At 60.8% G+C, this 19077-nt stretch overlaps 1 protein-coding gene and 1 long non-coding RNA gene across 2 annotated transcripts; both read left to right on the top strand.

Moving 5' to 3' along the window:
* The first annotated feature begins 7563 nt into the window (after positions 1 to 7563).
* On the top strand, positions 7564 to 8106 carry LOC128813225 (uncharacterized). The gene is made up of 4 exons (XR_008438961.1): positions 7564 to 7613; positions 7648 to 7726; positions 7810 to 7873; positions 7927 to 8106. It is a non-coding gene; the product is annotated as an uncharacterized LOC128813225 (long non-coding RNA).
* Positions 8107 to 8460: 354 nt separating this feature from the next.
* CLK3 (CDC like kinase 3) lies at positions 8461 to 18968 on the top strand. Its single transcript, XM_053988141.1, has 12 exons — positions 8461 to 8710; positions 11033 to 11240; positions 13145 to 13238; positions 13496 to 13562; positions 14980 to 15096; positions 15367 to 15533; positions 15648 to 15742; positions 17151 to 17280; positions 17460 to 17542; positions 17865 to 17944; positions 18031 to 18109; positions 18518 to 18968. Exons 1-12 carry the CDS (start codon positions 8562 to 8564, stop codon positions 18731 to 18733), a joined length of 1485 nt encoding a protein of 494 aa, XP_053844116.1. The 5' UTR covers positions 8461 to 8561; the 3' UTR covers positions 18734 to 18968.
* Positions 18969 to 19077: the final 109 nt, after the last annotated feature.

The raw sequence follows: 19077 nt of genomic DNA, 5'->3' as shown, positions 1-19077 counted from the left end.
CTGCAGGGCTGTGTGCTGAGCACAGGGGGTGCAGGGGGAACCCAGCTGGGCCCTGTGCAGGTGGGCTGGTTCATGTGGGGGTCTGGGGCTCTGAGCTGCACCCGAGCAGGGCAGACCTTCTGCTCCCAGCGAGGAGGAATCCGGCCCTTCCTGGCCCTGGCACCCCCGGCTGGGAGCAGGGCTGGAGTTCCCTGCGAATCAGCTGCTCAGGTGGCCTGGTGCTGTCCCCCTGTCCCCATCCCCTGCCCTGGTGACATCCCTGCCATCCCTCGTGCCCCGGTGACGTCCTTCCCGTGCTGCAGGCCCGAGTCAGGTTTTTTGAGCAGATGAAATACCTCAGATATGTACTTGTTGGGTTGTTTTGTTTGTGTTGGGTTGGTTTTTTTTTAACCTCTTCAGGAAGTATTGGCGTATCCTATCGCTTGGGGGTTTTCATGGTGGGTTTGCTGACTTTGTGTTTGCTTTTATTTCTGTTGGCTTTTAAATGGATCACCAAAGACAGGGAGTTCAGACAAGGCTGAGCAGAGGAGCAGTGGCTTCCCCACCCTCCGGGAGCCCAGCTCCAGCATCATCCCAGGACACGTGCACGGCAGGACAGCGGGAAAACGGGGCAGGGCTGACCTGGCCCTCGGATCTGTGCGCTCTCCCAGCTCCGGGCTCTGTCCTCCCACTGCTTCCTGTACTGTGGCAGGGCTGTCCTCGGCCCGCAGCGCCCAGGACTCTCTGGGATCAGGAGCTGCACGTGTCCTGGGAGGGATGCTGCTCCCGGCTGTCTCCTGTGCTCTCGGAGGGAGCGCTGCCCTCCCTGTGGGCAGGGAAGCCGGGCTGACCCACGGGCTCAGTGGCATTTCATCCTCACACACTCCCAGAGGGTTTTCCAGCCTCTGGGACTCAATCAGATTATTTTTTCCCCTTTTTTTTCTGGGTTTTCTTTTGGTTGTTTTATTTTATTCTTGGGTGGGGTTGGGGCTGTTTCCTCTGAGTGGGACTGGGGCACTTTCTGCTTTTCCCTCTGCTCTGCTCCTTGGCCCCGGGGAGCAGAGGCTGCTCCGGGGTGGGGCTGCTTTGTCTCACTTGCTAACGTTGTGTTTTCTTGCACAGAAAGGCACTCGAATCACTGAACTGCTTGGACACTACTAGAGTATTAATGTTTATAAGCTTTACTCAACCTAGACTGGAACTAGCCAGGGACTAACAGATTGTTTTGTATCCAATTCAGGGAAAGAATCAGGTCGGGAAGCGTTAACAGATACCTCAGTTAAATAAGCTGCAACAATAAACCGGTCCTTTTCCCAGCCCGGGGTGACAAGGACCATCGAGACTGTGAAGAGTTAACCCTTTCCCTCAGCCTGGCTTTGGCCCTGGCAGCCTGAGCTGCGGGTCTCCTGCTGAGCTGCCAGGCTTTGGGTGGGGGGTGCTGGAAACCAGCAGCAGAGCGGGGGAGGCCGAGCGGGGGCCGCCCCAGCCCCGTGTAGTACTCAGGGTTTGATGCTGCCAGCAGGACGTTCCCGAGGGCAGTGCTCCATCCTCCCCCAGCTCCACACACCAGCCAAAAACCCCCGGCCAGCCCCCAGCTTGCTCCCCCGGCGCTTCCAGGGGGGGGAAAAGCGAGCCGAGCCTGCTCCCGGGGCTGCGGGGAAGGCACGGAGGGTGGCATGAGGGGAGGCTGCGTGTGCCTGCTCGTTCCCAGGGGACTGCGATCAGATGTTCTCTCCAAACAGCTGCAGCAGCCTTGCTAACTAGTTTTCTTACCTATTTAAAAGAGAGAAAAAAAATAATAAAATAAGTAAATAAAAACAAATGTGATAGCCTAGGCGGTGGATAAATACCTCAACGTCTCCTTCCAACAAGTGTCTGTATATGTTGTTGTTGGGTTTTTTCTATCTTACAGGTTATCTGAATGTTTATATTCCAATAAACTTCTACCTCTTCACACCGTGACCCCCACGCCTGCTTTGTGCCCCCGGCTGGCTCCCTGAGGGCAGAGAATTCCCAGATATTCCCAGAGGTTGGGCTGTGTTCTTGCAGGGGCCCTGAGGGCAGAGAATTCCCAGATATTCCCAGAGGTTGGGCTGTGTCCTTGCAGGGGCCCTGAGCTCCCAGCTTGGAGCTGGCCCGATGGAACGATGGCACTTCCAGGATTCTGACGGAAGTCGCAGGGTCTCTCCCGTCCCAGGTGTCCCCAGAGCCATCCCCGCCCCTGTCCCTTACCCATCTCCCAGATCCCTTCTCTGTCACCAGCTGCTCCCCACACAAAGCGCCTCGAACGCCTCCCCGCTGTTTTCCCAGTCATTGAACCAGCTGGGCAGCGGCAGGGAGCCCGTGCCAGTCCCTCCCGTGCCAGCCTTGCCCGTGCCCCGTGCCCGCATTTGCCTTGGCCGGGTGCCGGGATGGGCATGGAGCCCTCGACCTTCCTCATCCTCACCCCGTGGAACCAGAACCGCTGCCCTTCCCCGATGGCCCGGCCGCAGGTGAGCTCCCCGGGCTCCGCTCCCAGCCTATCCCAGCCTCGGCCCCCACCTCCCCTCCCGTCCTGCCCAGCCCTCCCCTCCAGCTCTGCCAGCCCCGGCTTTTCCCCTTGGCAGCGCGGCTGCGGCGCCTCGAGGAGTCCCCCGGATGCCCGCAGCAGGTAAGGCGGGCTCCCTGCGGGGTTTGTTCAGGGATCTCCCCCGGCCGCGGGATGCTCCGCTCAGCTCAGCTGAGCCGGGCTCAGCTCAGCAGCGGCCCCGTGGTGCTCACCCGAAGCCCCGCAGCCCCTGCCCGGTGGAGCTGGGCCCCGCCTCGCAAAGGTGCGGTGCACATGGGCAGCCCTGCAGCTCCCCGTGTGCGTGTCCGTGCGCCCGGGCCGGACCCGCTGTCCCGGGGCTGGACGGCCGCGGGCATCGGCAGGCGCTGTTTGGGCTGGAACACAATCCCTGGAGGGAAATTCCAGCCAGCCCCCTCCCCTCCATCCCTCCCTGAATGCCGCCATTCAGCTGGTCCCAGGCACCACCCGGCTCCCGAACAAACAACAAAGGGCTGCGGAGCGCCCAGCGCGGATTAAGGCACCTGGGCAGGGCGGTTCGGCCCCGCGGGGTGAGACAATGCCCGCTTTTCTCCTCCCGACATCCCCATCCCTTCATGGACCCGGCTCAGGCTCTGGCACAGCTTCGTCCCGGCCCTGTTCTCCTTAATCCCCCACTCCAGTGCTGGAAGCGAAGCCAGCTCTGGGCACAGGGAGGTTTTCTGCCAGCAGAGTCGCACAGATGCCACCTCTGAAACTCAGGAACTAAGTTCCAAAGGAGCTTCAGCTCTCGTGTCCAGGAGTTGTTTCCCTGCTCCCTAAATGCCCAGTGTGCAGGGATGCCTTCTTTCCAAGGAACCCAAAACCCCGCGGGCACCCCTGGGACAAAATCCAGCTCGTCACCGCTCAGGGAGGAGGTTCCCCCCTTTGGGACCGGGCTCGGCTTGTCTCAGCCCTCAGGGGCCGCTGCCGCTTTGAATCCAGCCCGGGCACCCCAAATCCCCCCTGGCAGGTGCCCCCACTCCCCGGCACACCCTGCGAGCCCCCACCAAGGCCCGGCTGATCGCGCCCGAGCCGCGTCAGCCTGGCAGCGGCGCTGATAACTGCCCGCTTTCCAGGGCCCTTATCACGGCCGGGGTGAGGCCGGCTTTGTTTCGGCCCCGAACCCGTGTCAGGCTGCCCGAGCGCGGCTCCTGTCCCACCTGCTGCCCTTGGCACGTTCCAGCTCAATCCCGGCAAGAGCGGGGAGGGAGCCCGGGGAGGGGGCACCGGCTGGTCCCAGCTGCCCCAGAGCCGGGGAGAGCCGCGCTGGCACGGCCCCGCTGGGATCCGCCCGCTAACGGTGCCCGTCTCTCTCTCTCCAGAGCGCCTGCAGGTCTCCCTCGGCGCGGGGCTGTCCCTCCTCTGCCTCGGCGTCCTCCTGGGCTGTGCCATGTGCTGGTGGCACCGCCGGCGCCCGGGCCGCCCCCTGGGCCGGCAGCGAGTGGAGCTGGGGGCGGCTCTGCCCGCGGCCACGGTGCCGGTGCCCATCCAGCAGCACGGCGAGGAGCTGACGGGAGAGGCGCCGGGTGCCCGGGCGAAGGAGATTTCCCCGGCATCGCCGGCGCCCCGCGGGGGCTCGCCCCACGGCAGAGCGTCCCTGCCCGCCCTCCCCTTCCTCCCGCAGCTGGCGGGGCTGTGGCAGCGCCGCTGCACCATCGCCGGCACCAAACTCCTCCGCAACGAGCGGAGCCCGCTGGTCCCCGCCGCCCCGGGCTCCCCACCGCGCTGCGGGCGGCGTCCCCGGCTCCACTGCGACCTCCGCTACTCCCTGCCCGAGGCCACCCTCACTGTCACCATCCTCGGCGTGTCGCACCTGCCCCAGGGCCGCCAGGGCTCCCGCGTCAAGGTGTCCCTGGTGCCGCTGTCCCGCCGCGCGTCCGTGCGCCGCAGGAGCCTCCGCCCCGGCCGCCGCGGGCCGCGCCGGTGCCGGTTCGGCCCGTGCGGCCCGGAGGAGCTGGGCAGCTGCACCCTGCGCTTTGCTGTCTACGCCAGCTCACGGAGCCTCCAGGATTCCTTCGTGGGCGAGGTCCTGTTCCCCTGCGCCGAGGCCTCCTGGGACCCCCGCGCCCCTTCCAGCTACTCCTGGGAGCTGGCGAGCACCAAAACCAAGCTCAGCAAGGTCAGCACGGCAGCGGCTTCAGTGCTTGGGCTCTTTTGCTTGATCTCAGAGCCCTGGAACTCCACAGGCGGAGGCAGAGCCTCCTCCAAGCAGCACCAGGAGCCCCGTGGTGTGTCCGTGGCAGCGCCTCCCTCATCCGTGATCCTCAGGGGGTGCTGGGGTGGAAGGGGCAAACAGAGCTGGCAGCATCCCTGCAGCGCTGGTGGGCACCAAAGCCACCTGGCTGCCTCATTCCTGCCCATCCCAGACCTTGCTGGGAGAGGAGCATCGCCGGGCTGGAAGGGATGGAGCTGGGAGGGCTGGATGAGGTCGGAGCTGGAAGGACACGATGAGGTCGGAGCTGGAAGGACACGATGAGGTCAGAGCTGGAAGGGCTGGATGAGGTCGGAGCTGGAAGGACACGATGAGGTCAGAGCTGGAAGGACATGATAAGGTCAGAGCTGGAAGGGCTGGATGAGGTCGGAGCTGGAAGGACACGATGAGGTCAGAGCTGGAAGGGCTGGATGAGGTCAGAGCTGGAAGGACAGAATGAGGTCAGAGGAGGTTTCACAGTGTCCCCTGCTCTCTCCTCCCGTTCCAGCACCGCAGTGCTCCCAGCCTGAGCTGCAGCGTGCTCTCCTCGCCCTCTCGGCCCCTGGGCCAGCTCCTGCTGCTGCTGCAGCACCAGGCTCCGGCCGGGCGCATCAAGGTGCTGCTGCGCAGGGCAGAGGCCCTGGGACGGCTCTCCTTCATGCCAGGCACCCCAGGTAGGGCACAGGGACAGGGACGTGCCCAGGTGGGCACCGGGAAAGGCTTCCCCTCCTTTTACTTGGCAGATTCTCTTATTCCCTCTCGAACTTCTCTCTTCCAAGCACAGGGGAGGGTTGGAACGAGATGATCTTTGGGGCTCCTTCCAACCCAAACCACTCTGTGATTCTATCACTGGATGAAATGAGCACTGGGAGCGTAATACAGATCTAGGTATCTCCAATACGGCCCCAAAGTGCTTGAAATATATTTATTTATGGTCCAAAATTAGTATGTGGCTTTCTGTCCTGCTGGCCGTTGTCACCTCTGGTTGTCCCTGCTCTCTGGGATGTGAGCTGAGCACTTTGGAGGTCCCTGCTCTCCAGAAGGGAGGGGCAGGTGAAACCTCAGGAGCTCTGTGCTCTCCCCACAGCTCCAGAGAGCCCCGCAGGGGTCCTGCAGCCCCCCAGGCACCACCTGGGAGCTGCCAGCCTCCCTCGCCGGTGTGTCCCCCTCTCTCCAGGGCTCTGTCCCCATTTCCAGGCCACTACGTCATCGTCCACCTCCACCACGACGGCCACATCATCGACACCAAGGAGACCAAGTCTGTCAGCGGCTACAACCCCGTGTGGAACACGCCCTTCCTCTTCACCATCCCCGCCGGGGACATCCAGCAGCAGGAGCTGGCCTTGGAGTTCCTGGTCATGCAGGTGAGGTGACCACGGCTCAGGAGGTGACCTGGCTCAGGAGGTGACCTGAGCTCACCCGTGCGCTGCACCCGGCGGGCTCAGCCCCGGCAGGAGCCGATTCCCACCACCCTCGGGAGGTTTCTGGGGTGGGACGGCTCCTCTCGGGAGAAGGGAAGGCCACCAGCCGTGTCCCTGTGCTGCCCCAGGCTCGGCTCCGCGGCCGCGGCTCGGTGCTGGGCCGTGTCCAGGTGGGGCCAGGCGCCCCTGGGGCCGGGGTGCCACACTGGAGGGACATGTGCAGCCGGGCACCGCTGGAGTCGGAGCGCTGGCACCGCATCCAGCCCGCACCGTGATCCTGGCCCAGGACTCCGAGGGAGCCAAGGGGGTCTCCGAGCTGTGCAGAGGGGAGGCGGCACCCACACACCACGGGGATGGAGGGGGTGGCCTCCATCTCCAGGGCCGGAGATCACTGCAGGTCGGCACAAGCCCATCCCAAAGGGCTCCGGAGGGGACTGAGCCCATCTGAGGTGGCCCCAGCCGCAGGGGGAGAAGAGGAGCTTTGTCTGCTCCATCCACTCTCTGCACCGGAATCTTGGCTGTGGAGGAGCCAGGTGGGACAAGCACCCAGCTGGCGTCCCCGTGGCCACCACGGTGGCGGCATCTCCTGCCCCTTCCAGCCCACCTGGTGATAAAGGAGTCCATGGGCATTTTTAATTGATTGCGGGCCCTAATGAGTGCTCGATAAATAAATAAAGGGGTTGGGAATGACCACGTGTGTGGAGCTCTCTCTCCTGTCCATGGGCCACCACAGCGAAGACCATGGGAGGGTCACCACGGGGAGGAAGGCCGTGGCCAGGGTTGTCACTGTGGGGGTCATCATGGTGAAGGTCACCATGGTGAGGATGACCATGGCGAGGAAGGCCCTGTGGTGAGGAAGGCCTGCAGTGAGATAAGGCGTGATGAGGAAGACCACGGTGAGGCAGGTGAAGAAGGGAAGAAGACCATGCTGAGGGAGAGGCTGGCCATGGTGAAGGGAGACTCTGGTGAGGAAGGTCACGGTGAGGAAGACTGTGAGGAGGAACACCCTGGTGAGGAAGGCTGTGTGGAAGGTGAGGATGGCCATGGAGAGGAAGGCTGTGGTGAGGATGGCCCTGACCACCACGGTGAGTCAGAGCATGGGGAGGAAGGTACTGAGGGTGAGGATGGCCGTGGTGAGGATGATCAAGGTGAGGAGTCCCCCAGGGAGGAAGCCATGCTGAGGATGAGGACAGTGGTGGTGATGGATGACTGTGGTGAGGATGACCATGGTGAGGATAGCCATGGTGAGGATGACCGTGGTGAGGTGAAGATGGCCATGGTGAAGATGGCCATGGTGAGGAAGCCATGCTGAGATGAGGATGGCCATGGTGAGGATGACCATGGTGAGGATGACCATGGTGAAGAAGCCGTGCTGAGGTGAAGACGGCCATGGTGACAATGACCACGGTGAGGATGACCGTGGTGAGGAAGCCGTGCTGAGGTGAGGATGGCCATGGTGAGGATGGCCATGGTGAGGAAGCTGTGCTGAGGTGAGCATGGCCATGGTGAGGATGACCATGGTGAGGAAGCCGTGCTGAGGTGAAGATGGCCATGGTGAAGATGGCCATGGTGAGGAAGCTATGCTGAGATGAGGATGGCCATGGTGAGAATGACCATGGTGAGGATGGCCATGGTGAGGAAGCCGTGCTGAGGTGAGGATGGCCATGGTGAGGATGGCCATGGTGAGGAAGCCGTGCTGAGGTGAGGATGGCCATGGTGAGGAAGCCGTGCTGAGGTGAGGATGACCATGGTGAGGAAGCCGTGCTGAGGTGAGGATGGCCATAGTGAGGATGGCCATGGTGAGGAAGCCGTGCTGAGGTGAGGATGGCCACGGTGAAGATTGCCATGGTGAGGATGAGCACGGTGAGCAGTCCCACGGGGAGGAAGCCGTGCCGAGGCTGAGGATGGCGGCGGCGATGAAGGACCGGCTGAGGCGGACTGCGAGCACGCAGAGCGGGGCCCCTCTCCCGCTCCTGCCAGCCGCAGTGGAACCCCGCGCCGCCCCCCGGGCCGGGTTCCGCCCGGTGCCGCCCCCGCCGTGGCTGCGAGGCGGGTCCAGCCCGGCCCGGCCCGGCGGGGCGGGTTTAACCCCGGCCGGGAAGCGGAAGCGGCGGCGCTGCGGGGCCGCAGGGGCCGGGCCGGGCCGGGCCGGGCCGCACCCGCCGAGCGCGGCCGCAGTGGCGGCGGTGAGGCCGGGGCGCTCTCGGAGGGGACGCTCAAGGGGACAGGGCGGGCACGGGGCGAGGGCGGCGGGCGCGGGACGGGTAACGGCCCCGCAACGCCCCGGCCCCGCGGGCACCGCGCTCCGGCAGCGCCCAGCCCCGGCCGGGCCGCGCCGGCTCCCGGCGCTCCGGAGGCGCTCGGGGCCGCGGCCCTGAGCCCCCCCCGTGCTGTCTCCTCGCAGATGCATCACTGCAGGAGGTTGCGGTCCCCGGAGCAGGACGGCGAGCTGGGGCACCGCTGGAAGCGGCGGCGGTCGCGGAGCAGGGAGTACGAGGGCAGGCTGAGGTACCCGCCCCGCAGGGACCTGTCCCGGAGATCGCGCTCCAGGAGGTGAGAGCGCTGCCCCTGAAACTGCCGAGCTGAGCTGCCCCTAAAACCCCCGAGAGCGCTGCCCCTAAAACCCCCGTGCTGAGCTGCCCCTAAAACCCCCGAGAGTGCTGCCCCTAAAACCCCCGTGCTGAGCTGCCCCTAAAACCCCCGAGCTGAGCTCGGCTCCCGGCTGCGGACCAGCTTTAAATCCCGGGGATGGAAGGGAAGGGTTTACCTGTGTGTGTGTGTGTGTGTGTGTGTGTGTGTGTGTGTGCGTGCTTTCCTGCCGCACTGAAGTTCTTCCCGGAGCCGGGGCTGTGGCGTTAAGGAGGGAGCAGCCTGCCCTGGAATCACTAAGGAGGGAGCAGCCTGCCCTGGAATCACGTTTCCATGCTGCCGAGGCATTAAAGGCTTTCCTGACAGCCCGGCTTCTCTCTGACAGGATTAAAATCAGATTTAAAGCGACCACGCTCCTCCCTTGCCTCGGAAAGGATCCCAGCTCAAGGATCCGACTGCTAACTGATCTCTCCTGCTTTGCTTCGGGATTTTAGCTTTGCTCCTCTCTCTGTCCAGCGGTTCCACAGGGACAATTAGGAGCTGGGAGCAGGACGAGGCCTGGGATGAGGGGAGGGCTCTGGAACAGCCTCTGGTGCTGCTGGGGCTGCTGTGGTTCCACTGGTTGGACTGGGCAGGTGCAGCCAGGCAGGAGCTGAGCTCATCTTTAAATTCCTGAAATGCTCTCTAGATTAATTTCTCTCCCCAGCCTGGCTTTTGTTTACTTGAAGAAGGTGGATTGTGAAATAGAGCTGGCTCACACAACGGGCTTTTCCTTTTTTGTTTCCATCTGATGGGTAATTTGGAACAGATTTGGATGAAAGCAGGCTTTTGTTGGGTGAAAACAGCCTTGTCTCTTCTGTCCCAGCCTCTTTGAGGAGACCTGAGTCCTTCAGGTCATTATTTCTGCTTCCTGGGTCCCCCCAAAGCACACCAGGGAGTGTCTGGGCCGATGCTGGACAGAGCGGTGGGGTTGTGTTCTGGGTACTTCAGCAGTGACCCAGAGCCACGGCTGCCCTGGCACAGTCTGGAATTTTTGCCCCACTCTGGGATGCCCCCCAAGTGCCCCATGAAGCTGCCAGCAGCGGAGCTGGTTGTTGACAGGGCAGGGAGGTGCAAACAGCAGAAATTCCCATTTCCAGGCTGAAGGTCTTGGCTGGCGAAGCCGTTGCTGGGTGACGGCACCGACCTGGCCCGGAGCGTGCCCGGGGTTATCTCTGGGGAGCCAAAGCGCTGCTTTTATTTCAGATTGCAACATCTTCTACCTAAAGCACAGCTCCTTTCTCAAGGGGGTGTGAAGCAAGCCTCCAGTGAAATCTGGTGGGGACAGCACTCGTGTTTTAGGGGCAGAATCAGGGAGAGCTGCTCTCGTCAGCGTACCCAAAACCTCGTGTGTGTCACCTGTGTGTCAGTGCCCACACAACCGAGCTTGGTCCTGGCCCCTCCTGATGCACAGTTTGGCCATTGTGTCCTGGGAGGCTGTTGCTCCAGGGGCAGGAGCCTGGGGACAGATTTTCCCTCTGCCTCTTGCTGATGATCCGTGGAGCTGCTCTGTGTGTGCACACGCCAAGGGCTTGGTGCCCTGGGACCTCCTGTCCCCCTGGGGTGACAACCAGAGCCCTGCTGCTGCTCCTCGTTTGGTTAAGAACTAATGAGACACCTCCCTGAGGGAGGAGGAACGGTGACAAACACCTGTGTGAGGTGGCTCAGGTGACACCTCAGGAATTGTGGAGAGTTGAGGGGTCGGAAGGGACCTTAAAGCTCATCCAGTGCCACCCCCTGCCACGGGCAGGGACACCTGCCACTGTCCCAGGGTGCTCCAAGCCCCAGTGTCCAACCTGGCCTTGAACACTTCAGGGATGGGTCCACAGCAAGGCAGGCAGCCCAACTGGAGCTCTCAGAGGGTTGTTTTCCCCCAACACCTTAAAATGTGGGATTGCCTCACTGTTTTCTCTCCAGAACTTCTCGGAGTTTGGGGTGCAGAAAGATTTGAAGCTCCTGGCACAGGGAGTGGGAGCAGGAGGATTTCTCCGTGGTGAGCGGTGACAGGACCCAGCGGGACAGCAGGGAGCCGTGTCAGGGGCGTTGGGGTGGACGTTAGGAAAAGGTGCTTTTCTCCAGAGAGTGAATTAACAGGCTGCCCAGGAGACAGGGTGGGATCGCTGGGGCGTCCCTCGGGGTTCCCGAGTCCCGATACCGCCATTCCACGACTCGGCCTCTCAGCGGGACTGTTCCAGCATTGCCAGGTTGGTGCTGCCAGGCTTTAAGGGCGCTGTCTGTGTGCCGCAGCCACGAGAGGATGCCTTACCAGCGCCGATGCCGGCGGGACAGCGATGCCTACAGGTTCGAGGAGCGCAGCCCGTCCTTCGGCGAGGATTATTACCCGGCACGCCCGCGCAACTGGCGGCGCTCCCGCGGCAGGGAGCAGCACCGGCCCAGGAGATACCAGCAGCACTGCCGCAGACGCAGGAGCAGGTCTTGTAGCAGTGCCTCCTCGGTGAGTAGCATCCACAGCGAGCTCAGGGTTTAACTGTTCTTGCCTCCTTCCAGCTCCGGGCGCTCTGGGTGAGTACCTCGCACCCCGTTTCTGTGTTTGTTGTGGAGTCCCCCCCCCCCCCCCATCTGTGTCGTGCTCAGCGGGGAGAGTTCGTCGCTGTTGGGGTTTGCCTTAATCCGTGAGGGAACTAAGCCGCGTTCTTTAGGGCCGGGAAAGGGATCAGGGAGAGCTTCCAGTGGCACTCACGTGATGCTGACGAGGGAGAGCCTCGGCCCGGGGCCAGCCCTGCTCCCAGGGATCCGTACGGCTCCGCTTTATCCGTGGCCAGGGATTCGCTTCTGCCTGTGGCTGCTGCTGCTTCTGGGGGGGTTTGGTGCTCAGCATTCCTCGGTTTGGCTTCGTGCCTGGATCCCCTTCCAGGTGGGATCGGTCAGCCCGGCTCTCCAGAGCTGTTTTTACGCCCTGTCAGCTCTCAGAGAGAGTCCCACCTTCCGAGGGTACACGTGTGTCCTCTTCCCCCTTCCCACTTGGATTTCAGCTTCTTGCACACTTCACCCTGAAGTGTAGCATTCCTTCCAGGGATTAACTGGGAATGTCTGGAGCTGGGAGGGGGGAGGGGGCTGGTCCCAGGCATGCCCTGGAAGTGGTGAGAGGTGTCCGACCGAGCACTTCAGCTCTTCCCTCCTGTAAGGAGCACTCCCCTCCCACCCGAAATGCTACCGCAGCTGAGAGATGGGCTCTGATCCCGGCAGCTGGACAATCTGCAGGGCTGGGAACTTCTGAGCTCCTCCTTTTGATTCCTCTCCAGCCGACTTTGGAATTTGGGCGTTGAGGGAGCCAGGGCTGCGCTGGAAGCGCAGGGGGTGCGCGGTGGTGACGCTGTGAGGTCTGGCAGGAGCTCGGTCCTCCAACAGACACCTCACAGCTGTCCCAGCTCTCCTCCCACCTTCTCCTCTGATTTTTTGGGGAGTTTTGATCTTAGCTCATTATTTTGGACCTGCTGGGGGGGGCGAGTGGCACAGAAGAGAGGCCTGCTAGAAGCTCAGGCATGGAAATGTCAAGGTTTCCGTGAATTCCTTTGGCTGCAGGGATTGTAACTATTTTGAAAGCAGACTAGAACGAGGTGAGGAATTAGGACAGCTCGCTTTGTGGACCCCAGGTCCTTGCAGGAACCTTGGGCTGGTTTTCCAGTAGAAGCTTGCCAGTAGCAGGGTGTGAGTGTCACCTCAGACCTTGCCTGAAGTGTTCCCTGGGGATCACTTTGCCTGTCCTGTTCCTAAAGCTCTCCCAGTTTCAAAAAGGCCGATGCGCCCCAGCGGGTCTGCGAGCAGCCAGCTGGGCGCGCGGATTTAGGATCGGCGTGGCAGAAAGTTTCCCTTCAGGAGGGGAAGGGCTGGTTCCCAGCCAGGGCAGGACACAGCTCTGGGCAGCTGGAGCTGCATTTCCCGAGGCACAAAGAGCAGGATGCACGGAGGGGGGGAAAAAAAAAAACTGCTACTGTGGCTTCTACTGGGCAGCCTGTCCAAACGGAGCGCTCGCCGCGCTTGCCGGCCCAGAGGTGACGTTCTGCTGGCCAAGGCCTCCTTCTCCCGTGCCTCTGGCAGCGTCCTCCGTGGGGAACAGAGGATTCCTCCTGCAGCTCCCCATCCTGGAAGAGGCATTTCCCTGCCCCAGAGGCTGTAGCTAATGAGCGAAGTGTTCTTGCCGTACCTGTAGCTGTTGATGACTTTTCTGTTTTGAAGTTAGTTTTGTGTCTTGACGTGTCCCTTGCAATATCCCTATCGTTATATATGCTGTGTGCCTTATGAAATGCTGGGATCTGGAAAATCCACCCACCGGCGGCCCCGTCGTCTCTGCAACCTTTGAATGACCGCTCTGATGGCCCCGGGGGGCGGTGAGTGCAGAGAAGCCAACAGAGCAGTAAGCGCAGCAGGAGCGTGGAAGATGACAAGGAAGGTCACCTGGTGTGCAGGATCGGCGATTGGCTTCAAGAGCGATGTACAGCCACCTTTCGTAAAACTTTACCTCTACTTTTACCCCCGGGTTAGCCCAGATCTCTCTTCCTCCCCTGGAGGGGTCTCTAGTGTTTTATTTACTGACCAGTAACTTGCCTGAGGCAGCGCCTGAGTTTTAAAGAGTGTAGCAGTGAGAGACGGTTGTTTTGTTTGCTCTGACGTTTTGTTGGTGTGAAGTGGCAGGAGCCCAGCTCTGCCCGAGCCCCCCAGGCTCACACCCGCTCCTGTTCTCTCTCCTAGATGAGATCGTGGGCAGCCTCGGTGAAGGCACTTTTGGAAAAGTGGTGGAGTGCGTGGACCACGCCAGGTGGGCTCCTGTCCCTCCAGCATCACCAGGCATGGCAGTTCCCCCTGTGCTCCACGGGACCGAGGGTGTCACCTTCCATGTGTCACTGCCTTCCTCAGAGCCAGGGGAAAGGGCCTGGCTCAAACCTCAGCCCCCTCCAGAATTTACAGGCTGGTGTGTTAAGGGAAGCACTCTCCTCTCCTCTCCTCTCCTCTCCTCTCCTCTCCTCTCCTCTCCTCTCCTCTCCTCTCCTCTCCTCTCCTCTCCTCTCCTCTCCTCTCCTCTCCTCTCCTCTCCTCTCCTCTCCTCTCCTCTCCTCTCCTCTCCTCTCCTCTCCTCTCCTCTCCTCTCCTCTCCTCTCCTCTCCTCTCCTCTCCTCTCCTCTCCTCTCCTCTCCTCTCCTCTCCTCTCCTCTCCTCTCCTCTCCTCTCCTCTCCTCTCCTCTCCTCTCCTCTCCTCTCCTCTCCTCTCCTCTCCTCTCCTCTCCTCTCCTCTCCTCTCCTCTCCTCTCCTCTCCTCTCCTCTCCTCTCCTCTCCTCTCCTCTCCTCTCCTCTCCTCTCCTCTCCTTCTCTCATCCAGTCCATTCTAGTCTATTCCATTCTTAGAATAGAATATTAGAATATTCTAATCTTCTATTCTAGAATATTAGAATTTTCATACAGTATTCTTAGAATATTCTAATGTTCTAGAATAGAATATTTGAAAATTCTAAGAATATTCTAATATTCTAGAAAAATCTATGAATAGAATAGAATAGAATAGAATAGAGGAATATCCTGAGCTGGAAGGGACCCACACCAATCATCCAAGTGCAGCTCCTGGCCCTGCACGACACCCCAGCAATCCCACCCTGTGCATCCCTGAGAGCGTTGTCCTGGAGCTCTGGCAGCCTCAGGGCTGTGCCCATTCCCTGAGGAGCCTGGGCAGTGCCCCAGAACCCTCTGGGGAAGAGCTTTTCCCTGATCTCCAGCTTTTCCCTGATCTCCAGCTTTTGCCTGATACCCAGCCTGGCCCTCCCAGCGCCAGCCCCAGCCATGGAAGGTTGTGCTGCAGTGAGTTCCTGCTGAGGGGTGGCCCCTGTGACCTCCTAATCTGCCAGGGCACCTCTCCACTGTCCCCTTTAACCTCCCCCGTGGTTACATTTGACCCCTGTGCCCTTGTGACCTCTTGTCTGGCCCCGAGCCCTGGGGTCAGTTTGCTGCAGGGCTCTCCTGGCTGGAGAGAGGGGAGGTGGCCCTGGAGTGCCAGAGAGCTGAGGGGCTGCTGTGTGACAGCCAGCAGTGACCTCTCACTAATGGGCAGTGCCCAAGCAGCACGGAGGGCTGGCAGAGCTGGGTTAGAACAAAGGCTGCCTGGAGGAGTGGGATGTGCCTCTCGCCGTGGGCTGAGCACGCAGGTTCTCTCTCTGACTCCGTCCTTCTGTCTCCTCCCTTCCAGAGGCAAATCCCAGGTGGCACTGAAAATCATAAAGAACGTTGGCAAGTACCGAGAGGCTGCCAGGCTGGAGATCAACGTCCTGAAGAAAATCAAAGAGAAGGACAAGGAGAACAAGTTGTAAGTTCCCAGTGCCACCTCCTGGCACACAAAGCAACGCGGGGCTGAGGGTGGGGCGAGGGGAAGCTGCCCCCATTCCTCTACTGCCTTGTCCCACAGGAACTGGGCAGCTCCCTCCAAAGGTGGCTGAGCAAAGCAGGAAGCATCCCCCTGGGTTGCTGTGCTCCTGAGCCAGCTGGCACGGAGCTCCTCAAGTGGCCAGGAACACCAGAACAGCTGTCCTGAGCATCCTTAAAGGTGGTTAAGCCCTGCCTCTCTCTCCCTGCACAGCCTGTGCGTCCTCATGTCGGACTGGTTCAACTTCCACGGCCACATGTGCATTGCCTTTGAGCTCCTGGGCAAGAACACCTTCGAGTTCCTGAAGGAGAACAACTTCCAGCCCTACCCCCTGCCGCAGATCCGGCACATGGCCTACCAGCTGTGCCACGCCCTGAGATGTGAGTGACCCCAGACGGGCTGGGGGCAGCTGTGCTGGCACTGGGCTGGGCAGAGCGGTGCCCGTGCTTCTCTCTGGTGCTCAGAGAGGTTTTTTCCCTCCTCCCTCTGCGCAGTTCTACACGACAACCAGCTGACTCACACTGACCTCAAGCCAGAAAACATCCTGTTTGTCAACTCGGATTTTGACACTCTGTACAACGAGAACAAGGTGGGTTGTGTCCCAGGGAGCCCTGGCTGCAGCAGGAATAGGCTGCCTTTATCCCTCTGTGCAGAAATTGGACCTTCCCTGCTCTGTCCAGGCCTTCAGAGCCTGGGAAGTGGGAACAAACTGGAAGGCAGGGCTCTTCTTCCTGCTGTGCCTTCCTTAAGGCTGCCTGGAGTGTGCAGGGATTTCCTGTAACACTGCTCTGGGATGTCCAGACCTTGGAGCTCCATCCCTGTGAGCAGGGGCAGAGCAGCACTCCTGGAGCTCCTCAGAGCTCCACAATCCATCCCTGTGAGGAGGTGCAGAGCAGCACTTTGGGGCTCAGAGCTCCACAATCCATCCCTGCAAGGAGGCTCAGAGCAGCACTTTGGGGCTCCTCAGAGCTCCACAATCCATCCCTGTGAGGAGGCTCAGAGCAGCACTTTGGGGCTCCTCAGAGCTCCACAATCCATCCCTGTGAGCAGGGGCAGAGCAGCACTCCTGGAGCTCCTCAGAGCTCCACAATCCATCCCTGTGAGCAGGGGCAGAGCAGCACTTTGGGGCTCAGAGCTCCACAATCCATCCCTGTGGGGAGGGGCAGAGCAGCACTTTGGGGCTCCTCAGAGCTCCACAATCCATCCCTGTGAGGAGGCTCAGAGCAGCACTCCTGGAGCTCCTCAGAGCTCCACAATCCATCCCTGTGAGGAGGCTCAGAGCAGCACTCCTGGAGCTCCTCAGAGCTCCACAATCCATCCCTCTGAGGAGGCTCAGAGCAGCACTTTGGGGCTCCTCAGAGCTCCACAATCCATCCCTGTGAGGAGGGGCAGAGCAGCACTTTGGGGCTCCTCAGAGCTCCACAATCCATCCCTGTGAGGAGGGGCAGAGCAGCACTTTGGGGCTCCTCAGAGCTCCACAATCCATCCCTGTGAGGAGGGGCAGAGCAGCACTTTGGGGCTCCTCAGAGCTCCACAATCCATCCCTGTGAGGAGGGGCAGAGCAGCACTTTGGGGCTCCTCAGAGCTCCACAATCCATCCCTGTGAGGAGGGGCAGAGCAGCACTTTGGGGCTCCTCAGAGCTCCACAATCCATCCCTGTGAGGAGGGGCAGAGCAGCACTTTGGGGCTCCTCAGAGCTCCACAATCCATCCCTGTGAGGAGGGGCAGAGCAGCACTTTGGGGCTCCTCAGAGCTCCACAATCCATCCCTGTGAGGAGGGGCAGAGCAGCACTTTGGGGCTCCTCAGAGCTCCACAATCCATCCCTGTGAGGAGGGGCAGAGCAGCACTTTGGGGCTCAGAGCTCCACAATCCATCCCTGCGAGGAGGGGCAGAGCAGCACTTTGGGGCTCAGAGCTCCACAATCCATCCCTGTGAGGAGGCTCAGAGCAGCACTTTGGGGCTCCTCTCACAGCCTGTCCCTGTGCTTTTCCTGCAGAGCTGTGAGCAGAAATCCATCCGGAACACGAGCATCCGCGTGGCCGACTTCGGCAGCGCCACCTTCGACCACGAGCACCACACCACCATCGTGGCCACCCGGCACTACCGGCCCCCAGAAGTGATTCTGGGTGAGGACTGCACCTTCTGGGGAGTCTCGGGGTGGGCCCCAGGTTGGAAAACCAGCCTGGGAACGCTCCAGCTCTTGGGCAGATAATTTCTAGCTCTGAGTGGAATCCCTGTGGTTTCACCAAGGAGAAATGTGGTGGGGTTTGTTGGGAGCACGGAGTTAATTTGGTTTTCTTTGCAGAGCTGGGCTGGGCACAGCCATGCGATGTCTGGAGCACTGGCTGCATTCTGTTCGAGTATTACCGTGGCTTCACGCTCTTCCAGGTAGGATTCTTGTTTCCTGAAAACCCTTCATGTCCAAAAGGGCTCAGACTTAGGTGAAGGGGAGGGAAACAAACATCAGGCACTGAAAATGAGAAGCAGAGTGTGAAAATGAGCCCTGGAAAAGGGCTGGTGTGAGGAGTGCCTTGCTGGAAGGACAGAGTTTGGATCATTTCTGGATTTAGGTTATTTCTATTCTCTGAAGAAAGGGAAAAGCAAAACATGAAAAGATTGGTGGAATCCTTTCTCCCTTGCAGAGGTGGCAGACCTTTTGTCATCGTTCCCCGAGCTCTGACTAACCCACCACTGCTCTGCTCCTTTGCAGACCCATGAGAACCGTGAGCATCTTGTCATGATGGAAAAAATCCTGGGGCCGCTCCCATCTCACATGGTCCACAAAACTCGGTAAGAGCCCGGTCCTGAGTCAGCCCAGGCACCATCACCTGGATGGGAGGGAGAGATCCTGCCTGATCCTCACCTTCCCCGTGCAGGAAGCAAAAATATTTCCACAATGGCAACCTGGTGTGGGATGAGAACACGTCCGATGGCAGATACGTCCAGGAGATGGACGTATCTGCCATCGGACGTGTTCTCATCCCACACCAGGTTGCCATTGTGGAAATATTTTTGCTTCCTGCACGGGGAAGGTGAGGATCAGGCAGGATCTCTCCCTCCCATCCAGGTGATGGTGCCTGGGCTGACTCAGGACCGGGCTCTTACCGAGTTTTGTGGACCATGTGAGATGGGAGGCGGCCCTGGCCCAATGGTTCCTGAGTCCTTCCGGATATCTGAGCAGTGGGGGATGCTGTGTTTGGGATGGGAAGCAGCCCTGGGGGATGCTGTGTTTGGGGTGGGACACAGCCCTGGGGGATGCTGTGTTTGGGGTGGGAGGCTGCCCTGGGGGATGCTGTGTTTGGGGTGGGAGGCTGCCCTGGGGGATGCTGTGTTTGGGGTGGGAGGCTGCCCTGGCCCAGGCAGGGGCTGAGCCCGTGTCCCTGTCCCTTTCAGACGTACATGCTGCACGACTCGCTGGAGCACGCGCAGCTCTTTGACCTGATGAGGAGGATGCTGGAATTCGACCCCTCGCAGCGGATCACGTTCTCGGAGGCCCTCCTGCACCCCTTCTTTGCCGGGCTCTCGGCAGAGGAGCGGATGCTGTGCGGGCGCGGCGCCAGCCGGGACCTGAGCAGATGACGGCCGGGATCCCTCGGGATGGACCCCACGGGATGGATCCCTCGGGATGGACCCCTCGGGATGGATCTTGCCGGCCTCTGCAGCTCAGCCTCGCTCCCCTCCCCGAGTCCACAGAGGCTGGGGCACTGCCACAAGGACCCTGGGAGGAGAGGGGAAGGAAAGCTCCCTTGGAAAGCACAGATTTGTCTATTTATATGTTGTAAAGTTAAAATAAAGTGTTTCTTATTGTTTGATACTTCCCTGGTAGGTGGGTGTAGGGTTGCGTTGCCTCTTCTGCAGAGGAAGAGGGAGATGGTGAAAAATCACCTGGAATCAGTGAGGGGGACTGGCCCGGTGTCTGGCCT

Source organism: Vidua macroura, chromosome 12, assembly GCF_024509145.1.
Source record: "Vidua macroura isolate BioBank_ID:100142 chromosome 12, ASM2450914v1, whole genome shotgun sequence".
Classification (NCBI taxonomy): Eukaryota; Metazoa; Chordata; class Aves; order Passeriformes; family Viduidae; genus Vidua; species Vidua macroura.
Note: the sequence above shows the minus strand (reverse complement) of the source record. Positions and strands in the feature narration are given on the sequence as shown.